This window comes from Piliocolobus tephrosceles, chromosome 19, assembly GCF_002776525.5.
Source record: "Piliocolobus tephrosceles isolate RC106 chromosome 19, ASM277652v3, whole genome shotgun sequence".
Taxonomy (NCBI): domain Eukaryota; kingdom Metazoa; phylum Chordata; class Mammalia; order Primates; family Cercopithecidae; genus Piliocolobus; species Piliocolobus tephrosceles.
In genome coordinates, this window is record NC_045452.1 from 36,735,151 (window position 1) to 36,754,150 (window position 19,000).

The window sequence follows — 19,000 nt, forward strand, 5'->3', positions numbered from 1 at the left end:
TGGCCTGTTTTGCACACGCTGCGGTTTCTTAGCGTGCTGGAGGCTGCCACCTGCACCTCGTCCACATTTCTTGAGGACTGTCTCAGACTCCGCCTCTCCTCTCTCTCCCCAGTGCCAGGCTGCCCCCTTCTTCCTGGGCAGGTAAGCGAGCACCTCCTAGGGGAGCCCGACTCCCCATCTTGCATGGCTCTGCTTCATGCACCCTCCCCTCCCCTGAGTTACTCAGAGGCCAAGTGTCATCAGTTCACCCCAAAATGTCCTTTCGAGTTGGTTTAACAAATGACAAGGACATTTTTCAGTTAATCCCTGACATCTTCAGTTCACCCTGAAACAGCTCACCCCAGACACTATCAGTTTACCCCAAAATGTCCTTTAGAGACATAATCTGGGGGCTATGTCTCTAAACAGGGGGCATGTGGAGACCAAAGTGGCTCCCTCTTGGATGCTAACCCACCATGTTGACGTCTGATCGGCCCCAGTCCCGTGAACACCTCCTGGTTTCCGCTTTATCTAGTGTCTCTAGTGTCAGAACGTGTCAATCTTGACGTTACCGCACAAATTAGAGGCCATAGTGCACATGGCATTCTTGCTGTACTGAAGATTGCCTTTGTCTTGCTGGAGCGTGTATGCTCTTCCCTGTGGTATATAAGCCTCGGGTCTGGGGAGTAACAGTGCAGAGAGTCACCTGTCCTGTGGCTGCCCAGGGCTACGCTTCCATTTGTAAGTTCCCCAATACATCAACCAATACTGACAAGCTGGATTTGTCTGCCTTCTCCTTTGGTTTCTTGGCTCCTTTGGCATTTGGGGACTACTTTGCATACACAGCCCTTTCATGGAACAGGGCCTCCTGAAGACAAAGCACACAAGCCCGGTGTGGTGGCATGAGCCTATAGTCCCAGCTACACGAGAGGCTGCAGCAGGAGGACTGTTTGAGCCCAGGAGTGCTCACTTTCCATTTGGCTGGAAGATGTGCAGATGAGAGCTTATGTCACCAAAGGCTGAAGTTCTGCTGATCTAATTTGGGCAGAGTTTAGCCACAGGCTCCCCCTTGTGGCCTTTTCTGTTCTGGGCGCTCACTTGCGGTTCATCAGCTGCGGCTGCCATGAGCTTAGTCCGCTAGCTCTGCAGACCAGAAAGGCTGCGGTTCTCTGTTTTCCTTTGAGCACTCTTCATAGCTACGATCGCCACCGCCACAGCCTTCATGACAGAAGTTCTCCGCTGCCCTTCTTTCTTCCAAATGTCAACTCCTTTCCAGAATTGGTTGCATCTTGTTCACTCTCCGCTGGCATCAGGCAATTGCTTTTTGTAATTTCTCCAGCGTGGACAGCTGCTATCTGCAGAAAGTTGGCTCTGGCAGGAGCTGACCAGGTATGGAGCCTGCAGCATGTGACTCTGGGTAGAGAAAAGTTTCGATCACCAAATACCTTTATCATAAACTGAAATATTAAGATATTCATCTTGATCTCAAGATGTACGTGATTCCTATTTTAGATATCCTTACCACCTTGGGCTGTTCCTGGCCTTTGCCAGCTCTCTTGAGTCTCCTTGGCATCGGCATCCTCAGAGCAGCCCCTCTGCCAGTGTAATCATCCAATGGGCTCTTCCTGTCCATTGCACAGACAAAATCAATTTACCGAGCCATGGCATTGCAGTAGAGAAAGGGTGTCACTGACACGAGGCTCGCCCATGCAGAAGAACTGGAGTTACTACTCAAATCATTCTCCCCGAAGGCTTAGACACTAGGGTTTTTATGGACAGTTTGGTGGGCCGGGGGCTAGGGAATGGGTGCTGCTTATTGGTTAGGGATAAAATCACAGGGGTGCAGAAAAGCGTCCTCATGTGTTGAGTCCATATCTGGGTGGGGCCACAAGACCGGTTGAGTCATAAGTCCTGGATCCCCATGGGGTCAGTCTGGAAAAATTTTTTAAAACCCCCAAAAAACAAAAACGTAGGTTCTACAATAGTGATGTTATTTATAGAAGTAATTGTGAAAATCCCCAAATGGCCCCTGGAAAGAAGGGATTATAGAAACTATGCCTACATTTTAGCAGAATTCAGGTCCCTCCTATAATCCTATTCTTGTGGTCTTTCATTAGTCTTATAAGGTGGTTCTCAGTTCCTGAGCACGGATGAGGTTAATTTTAGGAAGGGACTGTTACCATCCTTGCTTTCAGGTTAAACTATAAATTCTCCCCAAAGTTAGCTTGGCCTATGCCCAGGAATGACCAAGGATGGCATGGTAGTCAGAAGCAAGATAGAGTCGACGATGTCAGACTTCTCTTACTGTCATAATATATTGCAAAGGCAGTTTCACTGGAGCCTATCTAGGGGATCCTAGCACCACCCTGCATCAGTGCCTTCCTGAGAGGGGGTTTTGGGATCTCCACCTTGGAGACACCCTTCAACTCCACCTGCTCGTCCCACAGGTGTGAGGACTGGCCCTGACCCTGGATAACTTCTCTGTTCTCCTGTCCTGAGATCCCAGCCTCAGAAGACACTCTAGTTGGGTCTGCACACAGCATTTCGTGGTTGTGGTGGTGGTTTTCAATGGGCAAGTGGATAGCGGAGAAAGGGGAGGAACTGTGGTCAGGGCACCATTAATAGAGGGAGGCAGGGAAGAGACAGACGCTAGAAAGGGGTGGAGAAAGAAAGGTGGAGGGTGAAGGGAGCTGCTGCTACTATCTGAAATCATGGTAGAGCCATGGTTCAGGGTTAAGAATAGTTCTGGACAGAAATCTTATTATAATTAAACATTAATCAGGCTGCACTTTGACCCACTTCCTTGTAAGGGCAAGTCCCATAGCATGAGATACCAACAATCTACACCCCACTGTTCCTATAGATAGGAACTTCTCTGCTGTTAGAATCGTAAGGCTTCCGTTTAAGAGTTGCTTAAGCAGATCCTGAATTCCAGCAGAACAGCTGATGCCAACCGGTTTGAAGATCCCCACAACAGGAACCGAGTCAGCATGAGAACACCATTTTTTCCATCTCCCTGTCCACAGCTTCATTCCACACTCTCCAACCTATCAACAATCTCCACACTGCAGCCTACGCCAGAACCCTGAAAAACCCTAGCCCCACCACACTTCCTAGGGAGATGGAGTTGAGGTTTCCTGCCATCTCCTCTTCTGGTAGCCCCAGGATTAAGCCTCTTTCTCTGCTGCAGCCCGGGGTCTTGGCAAATATTGATTTGCAGAGTGCATCAGGCAATGGACCCGTTACAGGTACAAGGGAATCACACTATGAGAATGCTTTTCTTTCTTTCTTTTTTTTTTTAGAGATAGAGTCTCACTCTGTTGCCCAGGCTGGAGTGCAGTGGTGCAATCACAGCCCACTATAGTCTCAACCTCTTAATTCAAGAGATCTTATTACCTTAGTCTCCCTATTAGTTGGGACTATAGTTGAATACCACCAAGCCAGACTCATTATGTTTATAGAGACAGGGTCTTGCTATGTTACCCAGAGTGATCTTAAACTCCTGGGCTCAAGCGATCCTCCCGCCTTGGCCTCCTAAAGTGCTGGATTACAGCCATGAGCCACCAAACCTAGCTGAATACTTTTATTTCTAAACCTAAAGTAGCATGCAGCACTGGAATTCTGGAAGCCCTCAAGCGGGATTACAGACCCCAGGCCCTGCTGGAGCTGGTCAGGCACTGCTCTCCTAAGTCATTCTTCCTTAGTGACATGTGAGGGCCGTTGGCCGTGTTTGCTGCCTCTGTCCTTGTCCACTGCTGCTGCTCTGTGGTTTACAGAGATAAGCGTCATTGCAGGGCTCACGTCATCGCGCCTTCCCCATCTCCACCTTGCTGCCCTCCTGCCTCACGTTCACACGTGGTGCCCTCGCCCGACCTGACCCCTACCTCCTGCCCCATACTCCTCTTTTCCTCAGCCTCTTCCTCCCATTTCACCCTGCACAGAGGCCTTCCCTGCCTCTAGACTCTTCAAGGCCTCTCTAGTGTCCTCTTTCCTAGCTCTTTTGTTTTTCTTTATGCTGTTAAACCAGGTTTAGCCTCCTTACATATTTAAGTTCAGCCTAAAGGTTTCTTTGTAAGTCGTGAACACTAACAAGTGGAGGTGTAAGAAGAGCATAGCCTATACCTGTGCCAATCACTGAGTTTCGGCCAATCAAATGTAGCCAACTATTCGCATTGCATTCAAATAAGGCAAACGCCGAGCTGTAACTAATCCAGCTGCATCCCTACCTCACTTCTGTTTTCTGCACATCACTCTCCTTTCTCTGTCCATAAATAAGCTTCTACCACATGGCTGGAATCTCTAAGCCTACCCTGGCTGCCTGATTCGCAAATCATTCATTGCTCAATGAAACTCTTTTAATTTGGCTGTTTTTTTTTTTTTTCCCAATGCCATTTACCATAATTTGCAATTCATCCAGTCAATAACTATTTCTGGAAAGCTAAAGGTGTACCAGGCACTGTGCCCCGGGCTGGGGTAGGCCAGGGATGCCCTCCAAGGATTCGTTATTCGGACCCTATATTAGAAAGTTGGTAGAGAAGCAAAAGTGGTCAGACTGCCTTGAAAATATTTGCCACAAACGCACCATTTAAACGCTGTACCCTCACTGAACAGCTGCCCTGTTTAGCGTGAGCATCTCTCTGCCTCTGACCATTGTGTCCACGCGCTTGGCAATCAATTTTTCTGATTGTCAAATTTTCCACAACTCATTACAAATGTAACACCAATGGATGGCAAAAGGAAATTTTCAATCTCGCAAACGCTGTAAGGTTTCATGGAATTGATTGAGGTTATGTTGGGGGATTGCTCAAATTATACACAAAGCTACTGACAAAGGAGATTCTCGAAAAATGAGACTAAGTAACAATAGGGTATGAGACTGTCAACAACTAGTCCTTTGTTTCCTTACTTAGGGCATTAAAAGAAAAAACAAACAGAAACAAACCAGCCCTGACAAAACAAGGAATTTAATTCAGAGGATGATGAAGAGAGCTGGGGAAAACCAAAGGCCATACATATTTTGTAACAATGACTCTCTTGCCGAACACATGATGTATTACCTCAAACATGAAGTTAAAAATGTGGTGTTCTGCTCTCATAAAACATAGTCAGAAAAAGCATAAGAACTCCACCGCCACCGTTAATATTGACTTACTATGATTTTAAGAATTTGGGCATAGTTGCAATTTTGCCTAATTTACCTTTTTAAAACACAAGGTAACATGGACCAGTGTTCATAATTTTTCATTTAATTGATCAACATAGACTCTAAATCAAACCCTACTTCTATTTACTTTGTATTTTGGTTTAACAGGATGTGCTGTGCATGACTTTGTACAGTTTATCTCCTGATAAGAATTTCCTGTGTTGATTTGCATAATTACCTTTGTGCTGACCCTCCCCCTCACTGAAATGTGAGGTCTGTGAAGGCACCATCTTCTCAGTCAGGATCCCGGCAGGAAACAGATGGCCTCTCACCACAGGAGCCCTCATGCTGGAAACCTGTGGTAAAGGTGGCATAACTGCCTTAAGTCTGGTGCCTGGGACTTAGCCATAAGGCAGAATTCTTCTTAGCACACCTGCGCTTTTCTCACCTAAATATGTCAAGTAGCACTTAGTAGGTCTCTGTCTCATGTCCGGGGTGCCTATGACCAAGGACCCAATGCTATAGACAAGTATGGGTCAAAACAACTGTTACCTGCAATCCCTTGCTCCTTGGGGCATTGAGACCTGCCTTGTCTCTGATGGTTAAGAGCCACCCCTACTCTGGTGCTTAGAGTGGCGCTGCCTCCAGCCCACAGAGGACAGTCCACAGAGCTGGTGAAGGACTCACCAACGCATTTCTTCTCTTCTTCCGGGCCCCTTGGGGAAGAGGCATATTAGGGAAGGTCTGAGTCAGTTGCAAATAGTAGGTGCCTTTCTACGTTTCTATTTCCTTGAGACTTTGAGCTCTGTTCTCTATAGTGTGCCAGGATTTCAAGCTTTTCGATCCCATTAACTATGTCCAATTAGCCAACCTGGAGGATTATTAACCACTTTCTCAGGGTTTGAGCCAACCTATTAAACGCTGAAACCCAGCCTAATCCAGGCTCACTCTCTTCCACGTGGAGCAGGCACTGTCAGACTCCACCCCATGCTTGCTCCCAGGCTGTAGCTGCTACCTGCTAGAGTGGACCTGCAGCTCCATGTTGAGGCAATCTCCTCCCAGGCAGGTCTTGGGCCTCCTCACTCTGCCTCTGCTGGTCTCAACTGTTTTCTGGGACTGGAGGCAATGAGAGGTGTGGGGTGGGTCCTGGGGAACTGGCATCAGCTCAGGAGGCAGCTTCCCCAGGTGCAGTCATTGCAAGACTTTTTAACAGAGGCATATTGGGTTCCATGTGGGACGGGAGGTGAAAGGAGGAAAGGGGGGCAAAAGGGAGGGGAAGAGAAAAGAGGAGAGCGAGGGGAGAAAGAAAAGGGAGAGCAAAGGGGCACCGCCTCTGTAGACAACAGGGGTTCAGGGGAATTGGCAGCTCCAAATTTCCAGCCTCTTTCATCTCTGCCCAAATCTCTCCATTGTGTCTTTCCCCACGGATACCTTATATTCGTCTGTTCTTGTACTGCTATAAAGAACTACCTCAGACTGGGTAATTTATAAAGAAAAGAGGTTTAATTGGCTCAGGGGTCTGCAGGCTGTACAGGAAGCAAGGCGTGGAGGCCTCAGGAAACTTACAATCAAGGCAGAAGGCAAAAGGGAAGCAGGCACGTCCTCCAAGACCAGGGCAGGAGGAAGAGACAGAAGGAGGAGGTGCCACATCCTTTTAAACCAGATCTCGTGAGAACTCTATCACGAGAAGAGCAAGGTGGAAATCCACCCCCAAGATCCAGTTGCCTCCCACCAGGCCGCACCTCCAGTACTTGGGATTACAATTGAACATGAGATTCAGGTGGGGACATATCACACCCTTTCCTTGTAAGAGATCAGGCAGGGTTGAGCATTTAATTGGCACCTCAGTGCTGCCCCCTTACAATCAGGCTCATGCTTGGCCTTCAGCACAGGTGTCCTGGGACCAGAGAGATGAGGGATCCTTTCAAAGAGCTGGACCCCTGTCACTTTTCATGAAGAACCCCCGTGTGCTGGCAGACAGCGGCTGCACACACATTTAGGAGATTGCAGGAAGTAATTTCCAACAGCAAATGAGACATTAATTATTCAATGCGGATAAACATCAACAACAGTGCTTCATCCGAAGGAATTCCACCGGGATCCGGGGGCTCTGCGTTAAAGCTCAGTTCGGTCCTCTGCTCATGGTGACCTCAGACACAGTCTCTGTGCCTCAGGCTCACCGCTGTAAAATCATGCGGCCTGTCGATGGGTCCACGTCATTTGCAGCTTCTTAGTCCTCATTCTGAGGACATGATATGGGAGGGGCTGACTTGCAGCAGTGTTTGCCAGTTCCCATGGTGTAAATGTTCCTGCCAGGGCTGATTCAGTTACATCTCTAGCAGTGAACTTCAGCTGGATGGACTGACCTTCCCACCTTGAACTTCAAGGTGAGCGTGTGAAGCATGCCGGCTGTGTCTTGCCTTGGGGGAGCCGGTGGCTCACCTTGGGTGGCTGAGGCGATGGGGCAGGGAGGGGCAGGAGTGGGATCATCTGGTTGAATAGCAAGGCTGGAGAGAGGTGAGAGCTTGGGGGCTCTCTTCAGGTATGGTCCAGGCACCAGAGTCACTGCTGGCCAAGGATCCCAGAAGAGACACAGCCTGGGATGAATCGCTGGAACCAAGAGTCTGCCCAGTGCCCTGCAGGAAGCAGACAGTGTTCCACTCAGTGCCCCGGCCTGGCTCCACCCACCCCTCTTTCCTAGACCCCAGGACTTGGTCTCCTCTCTCTCTCCACCCCGCCTGCACATGGGCCTCAGCCCTTCTGTCTTTCCATCCTCTGTAGAGAGAATGTTGTTTCCTTTTGCAGGAAGAGGCACTGGCCTGAAGCACATGGCTGTGATGATCCCAACAGGTCTGTGCAGCAGCTGGCCTCTCCCTGCAAAGTAACATTCGTGCCTGCTGCAGGGATGGGCTGGGGGTGGCTCATATCAGCTCAGGAGAGCTGAGTTTTAAATTTTCACGCAGTCTGCAAATCAACTGCCAAAACATTGGCAGCCCAGAATCAGCCCTGGTGCATTTATGTCACAGAAACTGGAAGACACAGACACTGCGAGTCAGCCCCTCCAGGGCTCACGGCTAAGAAGACACATGTCCTCCAGAATGAGGACTAAGATGCTGCAAGTGACGTGGACCCGTCGACAGGCCGCATGATTTTACAGCGGTGAGCCTGAGGCACAGAGACTGTGTCTGAGGTCACTATGAGTAGAGGACTGAACTGGGCTCCAACTCAGAGCCCCTGGATCTCAGCGGAATTCCTTCGGATGAAGCACTGTTGTTGATGTTTATCTGTGTTGAATCATCAGTCTCATTTGCTGTTGGAAATGATTTCCTGCAATCTCCTGAATGTGTGTGCAGCGCCATCTGCTGGCCTTGGGGGTGTGGGGCGAGGAGAAGCATGAGACAGGGTTGAGGAGAAGCCTCTGTTGAAGAATTACTGTGTCAGGGCTGCTCCTGACCAGGCCAAAGGACTGACTGGAGTCCAACAATGTGGAGCCACATGGTGTCCATGGTGCACTTAAGTATTCTAGAATTTGAGTGTGGGGCCAGCCAAGAGGACTGTGAGGCTGGACACAGGGCTCAGTTGCCATCACAGCACAGCCACCCACATCACACAGAGGCAGTGGGGCCCGTGCAGGGCTTGGTCCCACCTCTGCATGGCTCCCTGGCCCAGGCCCACACCTATGTCCGGGGCAGTGTCCTCAAAGTTCCAGTGCTAGTCGGACTTCCTCTGTCCTTTCTTCTTAGAACGCTGCCCTTGACAGCATCACACAAGTGTTCAGCTCGAGATGTGCGCCGATTCCTTTCCAATCTTCGTCTCCATAAAGGTCTGTCTGCTCAGCAGGAGTGCACATGTGCAACTCCAGACTCCTAACACACCTGTGCCCATTCGTGCTACGCCCAAGTGCCCCGGCAGGAGGCCTGAGGCCAGGGTTCCATGCAGCCCTGTGAAGGGAATACATCGGTACTTCTCAGCTGGGGACGATCCTGCTCCCCCAGGGACATTTGGCAACATGTGGAGACATTTTTGGTTATGACAACCGGTGGGCTGGCGTGGGGGATGTACTGCCGCTTCGGTGGGGGAGGGCCAGGGATGCTGCTGGACATCCCACAATGCACAGGGCGTGCTCTGACAAAGATGTATCTGGCCCCAAATGGCAATAGTGCCAACGCTGGGAAACACTGGGCTGTAGGAGCAGAGAAGTTTTGCAGGCGAGTCATGGGTCCCACTGGACTTGGGGCTACCAGGAAGCCTGGCACATAGTCACTATTGCAACCTTTGGGAAGGAGTAACAGATGAGAGGATGAGTGACAGCAACAACAGGACAAGGCAGATACGACTAGCATGAATTGTGCAGAGGACGCCTGAGCTGGGATTCAGGGACAGCAAGATGGGCTGGCGGCCAGGAAGGCTTCCTGGAGGGGGTGGGCTGGAACTGGACCGCATGAGAAGCACACAGCTTTCCCAGCTTACCTTTGACTTTTTAACTCTATGATAGTTTTTATTTTTATTTATTTATTTATTTATTTTGAGATGGAGTCTCACTCTGCCTCTCAGATTGGAGTGCAGTGGTGTGATCTTGGCCCACTGCAACCTCCACCTCCCAGGTTCAGGTGATTCTCCTGCCTCAGCCTCCTGAGTAGCTGGGATTACAGGTGCCTGCCACCACATCTGGCTAATTTTTGTATTTTTAGTAGAGATGGGGTTTTACTATGTTGGCCAGGCTAGTCTTGAACTCCTGACCTCAAGTGATCCACCTGCCTTGGCCTCCCAAAGTGCCAGGATTACAGGTGTGAGCCACTGTGCCTGGCCCAGACTTTTTTTTTGAAGCACGCAGTGAGGAAGTCAAAAAGAATGTGGGGGGGGGGGGGGGGGGTTGGGATGGCCTTGGTGACAGGACGTCCACTTACAGATGGTGTCGGCAGGGGTCAGACTTGGCTCACAAACACTAAAGGGCCCCCACCCAGGAAGAGGTAAGAAGAAAGAGCGAGTCTTTTGTTTTCTTTTTTGGGGATTTCCTATTGGTTCATAGAGTAGACAGTTTACACCCAGTAATGAAAATCGCACCAGGCATTTCCGTCTTTGTGCTTTTCCAGCCCAGCTCTGTCCCCAAGGCTCAGTCATACAGTGAATGGTTCCTTCTGGAGGGACAGAACCACCGAGCTGGGGTCCTCTGCCGTGGCGGTGGAATGGGGGTCTGACAGAACCAGAATCATAGAATATCAAGAAAATGCTATTTCTTGCTCACTAGACCTGGAAGTCTGAGTTTCAAACCCATCTCATTCTCCTTGCAAAACCTGGGAGCGGCCCAGCAGGACGAGAGGCCCTGTGTCTGGCTTTCCCACGGTGGGGGCCTGGAAGCTTCGCCCCTGAGAAGGTGACTCCAGAGATTCGTTACAGACCACCAGAATACGTGATTGTGATTTTAATGCCATACCCTGACTGGCAGCACTTTAATTCATCATCATGATTAGTGAGCATGGCACTGTGGTATCCAGGAGGGACTTGTACCCAACCACACACTTGCCGAGGAGAAAGAACAACTGCCCAGGTGCCCAGCGGTGGGGCGTATTTGTTGCAGGACGTACTGCCCATCCACCTGCATCCCAGTGAATCCATCTCTTTTCTACCCGGTATCTGCTGGGATGCGTCTGGGATGATCTCCCTGAAGACGTTATCACAGTGTGGCCTGGACTCGAAGCAGGCCTGTGAGTGGGGTGCACGCTCTGCTCTCTGTGGCTGTGCCAGCTTCAAACTTCTTTACGTTTGGACACAGAAAAACTGTATCACTAGCGAAATAAAACAAGGGGCAGACAGATGTGTCTTTTTCTCAGGAGGTTGTGTTTGACTAAAACAGCGAGGAACCTTTTATTGGGTCTGGCCTCCTGTGCGTCCTACACCATGTGGGCCGGTTCCATCACAGCCCAGGGTGTTCACCGTCTTTATTTCTGTAAGAGCTGCCTTTGCGTTCTGCCCTCTGCTTGCCTGGGTGCTCACAGAGGGAGGCTGAGGTTGTAGCACAGGTCCTTCCTGTGCTGTCTCTGCATTCACACTATAAAAGGCACTCACAGAGCCACTACCACAGCCCCAAACTGCAATCATGAAATAACACCTGCATTGGATCGGGGGCTAGAAAAGATGAAAGATCAACGGACTGTCACTGCTCCATGCTAGAATCTCTGCCTGCAGCACGAGGCACCACACGTGTGGGCTGTGGGAGCAGGCGTGACCTGTGGGCTGGGGCATGAGACTCCCCACTGGGGAGACCCCATCCCCTGCTGCACCAGCTTCCTCAGCATCACCATCATGGACAGACTCCACTTTGCTGGTGGCCCTTCTTTTGGGGCCCCGTTAAATCGGGGGAGCCTACTTCTCCCACTGGCAAAGTCCTCTTCTCTCCTCTATGTGATTAGAAACAAGAATAGGAGAAGGGAAAAAAGAACTGCAAGGGGAGTGTCTCAAATCCCTATGTCTGAGGCCCTGTACGAGCAGCTCTGCTGTGCTTGGAAGGATTGGGGTGTGTTATGGCAGGCTACAGGATAACCCTCAAAGATGTTCACGTCCTAATCCCCGGGACCCGGGAATATGCAACTTTATGTGGCAAAAGGAACTTTGCACCTGTGATTAAGGCTCGTGAGATGAGAATTGATCCTGGGTTATTGGGTGGGCCTGATGTCAACACAAGGGCCTTTGTAGGAGGGAGACAGGAGGGTCAGAGGCAGAAGGCGATGTGGCTGTGAAGGCAGAGATCGAGAGAGCTTGGAGGCTGCTACGCCGCCGTCCTTGAGGAGGGAGGGTGCAGGTGGCCTCTAAAAGCGAGAAAAGGCAAGGAAAGGATCCTCTCCTGGATCCTCCAGAAGGAATGTAGCCTGCCGACAAAATTCCGACCTCCAGAACTGTAGGAGAGTAAGCGTGTGTGTGTGTGTGTGTGTGCATGTGAACACGTGTGTGCCTGTGTGTGTGTGCATTGTATGTGTATGCCTTGGTGTGTGTGTGCGAGTGTGTGCATTTGTGTGTGTGTGCTCGTGTGCATGTATGTGTCTGCATGCGTGCATGTATGCATGTGTTTGTATGTGTATGTGTGTGCATGCTTGTGTACCTACATGTGTGCATGCGTGCATGTGCATCTGTGTGCACATGTGTATGTGCATGTATTTGTGTGTGTGTGCACGTGTGTGCCTGTGTGTGTATGCATATGTGCGTGTGTGTATGTGCATGTGTGTGTGTGTGTGTGTATGAATTTTGTGTTATTTCCATGACCACCAGGTTTGTGGTCATTGGTTACAGCAACCACAGAGACATAGTAACGTGAGTGTTGACAGCACTGAACGGCAACCCAGTTTTGAGCTAGGCGGTATTCTGGGCCCATGGTATTGACTGTTACACCTGTTTTAGCCCATGTGGATATGGCTAAAGAGTGATGGACGCAGAAAAAGAAAAAACGATTGGGAATTTAATGATCAGACCGTGGAAAATGAAGTGGTTAGATCCTTCGTGTGTGGTGAGTCTTTAATTCCTGGAATTTAGAGTCCCGAGCAGTTGTGTCCCCTGCTGCAGACACTCGGTGTACATGCTGCAGGGGGGTGTCCTCACCCAGCCATCTGCCCTGTGCTCCCCACAGCTGAGCTGGTGGAGGACGGGTCCACAGATGGGAGTTACAAAGGCGAAAGCCGGAGGGAAATATTCCGGAATATAAAAGTGCGTCTTGTGCTTTTACAAATCACATTGGGTGAGACTGAGACGCCTCTGGAAAGAGCAGCATCTCCCAGCCTCTGCACGTGGTCTCTGCCTCTCCACTCTGAGGTTATGAGAACATCACCGTGGCTCTCAGTTGCCTGAGATCCAGTTCCTCCAGTTAAATGCTGCGTTCGCCCCGTGGGTCAGGGTCTTCACCGGTGGGTTCACCAGCTCCCATTTTCCTTCCTCTTTATTTTCTTCACAGAAGCACATGCCCAGGGAAGGGATCTAGAACGGAGTTTTAAATCACTTGTTAATATCTTACAAGTCCATCAACTTCAGACTATCTCCAAAGCCAATGGTCAGGCGCTCCTCTATTTTGGAGGGTCTGTGACTGCCCAGGCTGGCACTGCCACCATCAAACGGCACCAACATCTGCCCAGGCGGTGCCCCATGGGGGATGTCCCCTAGCCAGGGGACACTGGGTAATTCTGGAGACATTTCTGATTGTCACAGCTGAGGATGGAGGTGCTGCCGACACCTAGCAGGCAGAGTTCCTACAAGGTGGTGCATCCTACAATGCGTAGAACGACCCCCACCACAAAGGTCTGCAGGCCGAGGTGGAGATTGCTGTCCACTACTCAAGGAGTGACTCATGTTCTCACACTCAGCATCACAAAAAGACACAGACATTGAGTTTTCAGACCCAAAAGAAAAGCACAAAGTGAACCTTTAGACCTCCATCCCTTCATCTGTGAAATGGATGTGTGGGAACAAAGCTTTGTGGTGAAGCCTTTTTTTGGTCTTTTGCTTTTCTTTCTTTCCGTCCTCTTTCTAAGGTCTAGAAATTCCTCAGGCAGATGAAATTTACAAAAATGCCAATGGGCAGGGGGATTCGAGCGAGGCTGGTGTTGACTCTGGGGCGATTCTCTCCTCGTGCTTGTAGCTCCTCGAGGCTGTGGGCGGGGGGCGGTGATGGGCTGGCCGGGGAGGGTCCTGAGTGCTCCGTTTCCAGCTGCCCTGATTTGGGGGCCTATCTTTTGGCAGAGCCCCCTTTGCATTTTCTGATACGCATGAGCAAGTCCTGCTTATTTTGGGGTGGGGGCAGGGTGGACACCACGTGATCAGCATAAGAAAGTCCAGGAGCTTGGAAGTTCCCGATTGGCATCTATGGAAGGGGGTGAAGGGTCCAAGGAGCCAGTGGAGCTTTGGCCACAAAGGCTCATGGGTTTGGGGAATTGTCAGCAGCTGCCGTGTGCCGTGCTGCCATGCTTGGTTACAGGGACCCCCAGGAGCGCCTGGGGCTGGGGGCTTGGTGTGTATATATGGGGCTGTGGGAAGGCGGGTAAGGACAGGAGGGATGTATTAGAGCACGTGTGTGGAAGAACCATTTGCAGAAGCAAGAGCAGCACTTTGGGAGCAGGTGGTGCTGGGGCTGCCTGTACAGTCCCCAGGAAAATCCATGCAGACCTCTACCAGTGCGGCCTGGGGAGGTTGAGTGGCCCTGTTTGGACAATGCTCACCTGGTGGCTCAGGAACCCAGAGCGCTTGGAAACGTCTGGATCATAATTGGGACACACCACCCTGGAGACACTTTGCCGGGGAAGCCTGTTTCTACTCAGGTGCAGAGGAAAATGGAGCAAGAAAGGGGGATTCGGGTGTCTGATGCCAACTTGCTGAGTGACAATGACCCGTGGCAGGCATGCTCCTCGTGTGCGTAAGCTCTCATCCAGCTGCTGAGGCAGGTGCAGCTAGAGAGCTAAGCCCTCCTGCAGGCGCCTGGCTGGTGTCACTGGACTGGGCCTGGGAGTTGGGCTCCTCTGAAGCCCCCGAACGCTTGAGCGGACTCAGCAACACCCTCTCTTGCCCACAAATTATGGCAAACAAGCTGTGGCCAGTGTGGTCCTGTGGCAGTGCTGTGTGAAGAAACCAGGTCAGGGCCTCAAGCACCTCCGATGCCAGGCATTGTCCATGCTGCACGGGCTGCCTGGGCACCGACCAATGAACTCATGAATGTCATAAAAAGGTCAGGATCATGGGGAGTCCAGCCTTGAGTAGATCTGCAGGGAAGGGCTGGGACTGGGGCGGGATCTACACTCCTGAGTTTGCCTGCCTCAATTCACCCATGGACAAGACGTCACCCTCTCGCTTTGCTGGGTGATAATCAAGGTTGTTCAAGATGCCACTTGTGCGTTATCCTCTGTTTGTCATTCACAAGGCCCTTGCCAGCACCTGAGCACTCTGACAGCTACAACCAGCTCAAGCTTGTTCCATGCTGGGTGACTCCAAGGGCAAGAGGATCAAGGGGCTCCTTTTCATCCACCAGCCACCCTGCCCCAGGTCCCCAGAAGAGGCCAGAAGTGAGCACTGCAGTGGTTTCTTCCCTCCTCATCCAAACTGCTTACTCCTTCCTGAACTGTCTGTTTTTCTTTCTTTCTTTTTTTTTTGGGACGGAGTCTCGCTCTGTAACCCAGGCTGGAGTGCAGGGTCGTGATTTTGGCTCACTGCAAGCTCCGCCTCCTGGGTTCACGCCAGTCTCAGCCTCCCAAGTAGCTGGGACTATAGGCACCCGCCACCACGACTGGATAATTTTTGTATTTTTGGTAGATACACGGTTTCACCATGTTGGCCAGGATGGTCTTGATCTCCTGACTTCATGATCCGCCCGTCTCGGCCTCCCAAAGTGCTGGGATTACAGGTGTGAGCCACCACACCCGGCCAACTGTCTGTTTTTCTATGAGCTTTGCAAGGGGTTATGGCGTGAGCTGACAGGTAAAAAATCAGCAAGTGACCAATGATGATGAGGATGACTGACCTATCCACCAGCCCCGGCCCGAAGTCGCCCTTTGCACAAGAGCAGGTGGGAACAGTCTCCAGGGGCACGTGGATCCTGGTGGCCCTGGGCCAGCCAGACACTTGTTTTCGTTCTGAGAAGTGGATGTGATAAACCTGTGTCTTCAGGGTGCCTGACTTTGCAGCCCAAAGAGCCAAGAGTGGGCACGTACCTTTCTCACGAGCTGGGCAAAATCTCCACATTCCCGGGGCGGCAGCCCAAGCAGTGGCCGCGTGCAGGAGTCCAGCGTGGAGCCGTGACTCACAATGAGGATGACGCCGGCTGTGAGAAACAAGAACACCTCCAGGTCAAAGCAGCCCCAGGGAGCACCTTTTATTAGACCAGGGTTCCCACATTGGTGGGGGCAGAGCTACGTCAGAGTGCCCCGAAGCCTGGCGAGACCCCTGGGTTAGAAGTAGTGTGGCTGGTAACCGCTTAGTGACGCCTGCATCCCACCCTCGCTCGTGGCTTCCCCTGTACTCAGCAGCTGCCCACCAGCCTCAGGGGGGCCTAGGAAGTGAGCTGAGCCACCCCTGTGGGGGCCGGCTGCCTGGGTCCCGTCAGCCACAGACTGGGATGTAGCAGTGGCTGCCGCCCAGGCCAGACCTGATTCACTTGAGAAAGGTCAGCCGGTGGTTTTATCACACGAGCCTGCTACGACTCCTGCTTCAGATAAGAACACCTGGGACCACAGGCCGAGTGGGCCTCGCTCAGGTGACACGCATGTCCCTGCCAGCTCACGGGGAAGGTGTGGGAAGCCAGCGCTTCTGCATGTGCTTCATCCAGGACAAAGCAACATGGGAGGGTTAGGAGACCCGTGTGATGGTCAGGGAAGGGGGTTCCACCTGGAAGTTGGTTGTTCTTTCTCTCTGTCTCTTTTGTTTCCCAGGAAGCTGACTCGAATCCCTTGGACACGGGTGGTTTGTGCTGACCCTGCTGGCCTGGGTGCCATCAGCACTCAGTACCAGGATTGGGGGGTCTCGGACCCTGGGCGGCAGGGGAGTGCGTGTCTATGCACCTGGTTACTGCAGCAGTAGCAGTGGCGATGAACACTTGGTTGCTGGAGAATGGGGGGTGGGGGGCAGGGGAAGTGGGGGCATTCATTGGTTCAGAAAATTGGCCAATTTCCATCTCAGGGATAATTCCCCAAGCCCCAGGGGCTGTTCATACAGAGGATGGTGAGGCACTTACTGTCCTGCGGACAGGTGTTGACGATTTGCACCACGCTCGCTGTGCACCTGTCCACGTACTCCTGGTAGCTCTCGGCCGGCATGAGGGCAGATAGGGGAAATGCAGGCCTGGAAGGAGGAGATGGAGAGGCTGCTGCCCTGGCCCTTTGGTAGGGATTAGGAGGGCACGGCTGCAGTTAGCTGGGGAAGGAGAATGTTCTTCCAGGATGGCTCTGCCTCCAGGCAGGCTCGTGGTCAACAGGGAGGCTCCAGTTTTGTGCTGGAAACTGGCAAAGCACTGACAGTCAATCTCCAGCACACATTCTTACTCAACACCAGGAGGGCTCTGTGATGGTAGAGTCAGACATGGGTGGAGAATGACAAAGACTCTCTCCTTGATCAAACTCTAGTCCAGCTCTTCTGAACCTTCCTCTTGATGAGATCTTGCCCCTTGGACTTCTGTGTCTGTTCTTGCAGAGTGAATTTAGCAAGAACCTCCTACCCTTGAAATCTGATCAAGTTCTTTGTCCTCTACCAACCCCCCCAGGTAATGTCTGCTCATCTCGGCCTGCCTTTAGCAAGAGTCCCTGTTTAGGTTAGTTTAGCAAGAATGACCCACCTTCTCAGGAATTTTCCATCCACCAACTTCAACCCTGCTCTGTGACTACAAATCCCCACTTTGCCTTGTGTTGGGAGTTGAGCCTCACGTCTCTCCCCTGCTGCAAAACCCCACTGCAGCAGTCCCTCTTGAATAAAGTCTTTCTTACCACTTTAACAGTGTCATGAAACTTTTCCTTCATAAGAACTGGAAAAGCCCCAGTGGAGAGAACTTCAGAACAGCATACCTGTAATCAGTGTCGATGTTGAAATTTGCCTCCTTCAGCTCTTCCAGGCTCATGAGGGTTGGGGTGGTTTTTCCAGCTTCCCATCTTGTCCATTCAAAGATTCCAGGTTCCACTCGTATCTTGATTTTTTTCTCCAGTTTGAGTTCTGGACTCAACAGAATACAAGTGTTTATCATCCTCAACATCCACCCTGACTTTGCATAAATAAGTTTCCGTTTAGATCTCAGACCGTCACACACAAGTCTAAATCATACCTTTTAAACAGTGTGATTTTCTTGTCAAATACCGTTCTGTGATTAGGAATAGCCATGCTATTTCTGAGGTCAAAACTGATGAGCACTGCGAAGGTATCAGAGGAGTGATGGCCCCCTGTGTGCCAGGAAGGACCAGAGTCTCCCAAGAGCTGGTGAGTGTCCCAGGCAGCAGGCTCATGCTGGGGCTCACCTGAGCACCCGCGAAACCAGCCCACCAGCCGCATCCTCCAACATGGCGGATCCAGCGAGCAATGGACAAGATGTGACCCATCGTGTTGGCCTCATGAGGCCCTTTCCTGATAAACACTTGCACAGATTGGGCAAGAGGTGAACAATGGAAGGAGCCATCTTCTGGAACATTCTGACTCCCTGCAACTCACACTTCCCGAGCATTTTATATTTTGATTAAAGGAAGAGCCATAAAGTAAGACCACCTCTTTTTGAGTGGAAAAAAGGACCTGAATGTTTTCACTGGGAACTCAAGTGCTGGGCATAAAATTAATTCCTCAAATGTGATTTAGGTCCATGGAAGGAGCTCTTTCATCAAGCATGCTTAGAAAAGAGAGTTAAAGCAAGTTAATCGGGCCCCTGAGTCCTCCCCCATCAACCAGATCCCGTAGTCCTCCCCCATCAACCAGGGCCCTGAGTCCTTCCCCATCAACCAGGCTCCTGAGTCCTCTCCCATCAACCAGGTCTCCGAGTCCTCCTTCCTCAACCAGGCCCCCGAGTCCTCCCTGACTCCTCCCTGCGGTGTGTGATGTGTGTGTATGGTGTGTGTGGGTGCGTGGTGTGTGTGGGTGTGTGTGGTGTGTGTGTGGCATGTGGTGTGTGTGTGGCACGTGTGTGTGTGTATGGCGTGTGGTGTGTGTGTATGGCGTGTGGTGTGTGTGGTGTGTGTGTGGCATGTGGTGTATGTGGTGTGTGTGTGGCATGTGGTGTGTGTGTGGTGTGTGGTGTATGTGGTGTGTGTGTGTGTTGTGTGGTGTGTGTGTGGTGCGTGTGTATGGTGTGTGGTGTGTGTGTGCGGCGTGTGGTGTGTGTGTGATGTGTGGTGTGTGTGGTGTGTGTGTGTGAGACGTGTGGCATGTGTGTGGTGCGTGTGT

At 51.3% G+C, this 19,000-nt stretch overlaps 1 protein-coding gene across 4 annotated transcripts in view; it reads right to left on the bottom strand.

The window, feature by feature from the left end:
- Positions 1-12,555: 12,555 nt before the first annotated feature.
- Positions 12,556-19,000, bottom strand: part of UBASH3A (ubiquitin associated and SH3 domain containing A) — a 45,458-nt gene continuing 39,013 nt past the window's right edge. For 2 of the 4 annotated variants that reach the window (XM_023192099.1, XM_023192102.1), the window contains 4 exons: positions 17,644-17,788; positions 16,821-16,927; positions 15,802-15,911; positions 12,556-13,084 (listed from right to left, as the gene is read on the bottom strand). In XM_023192099.1, the coding sequence (XP_023047867.1) occupies positions 12,947-13,084; positions 15,802-15,911; positions 16,821-16,927; positions 17,644-17,788 (500 nt within the window). In that variant the 3' untranslated portion in view covers positions 12,556-12,946. Of the gene's footprint in view, positions 13,085-15,801; positions 15,912-16,820; positions 17,145-17,643; positions 17,789-19,000 lie in introns of those variants that run through there. The other 2 variants (XR_002726357.1, XM_023192114.3) reach the window with 2 other exon arrangements.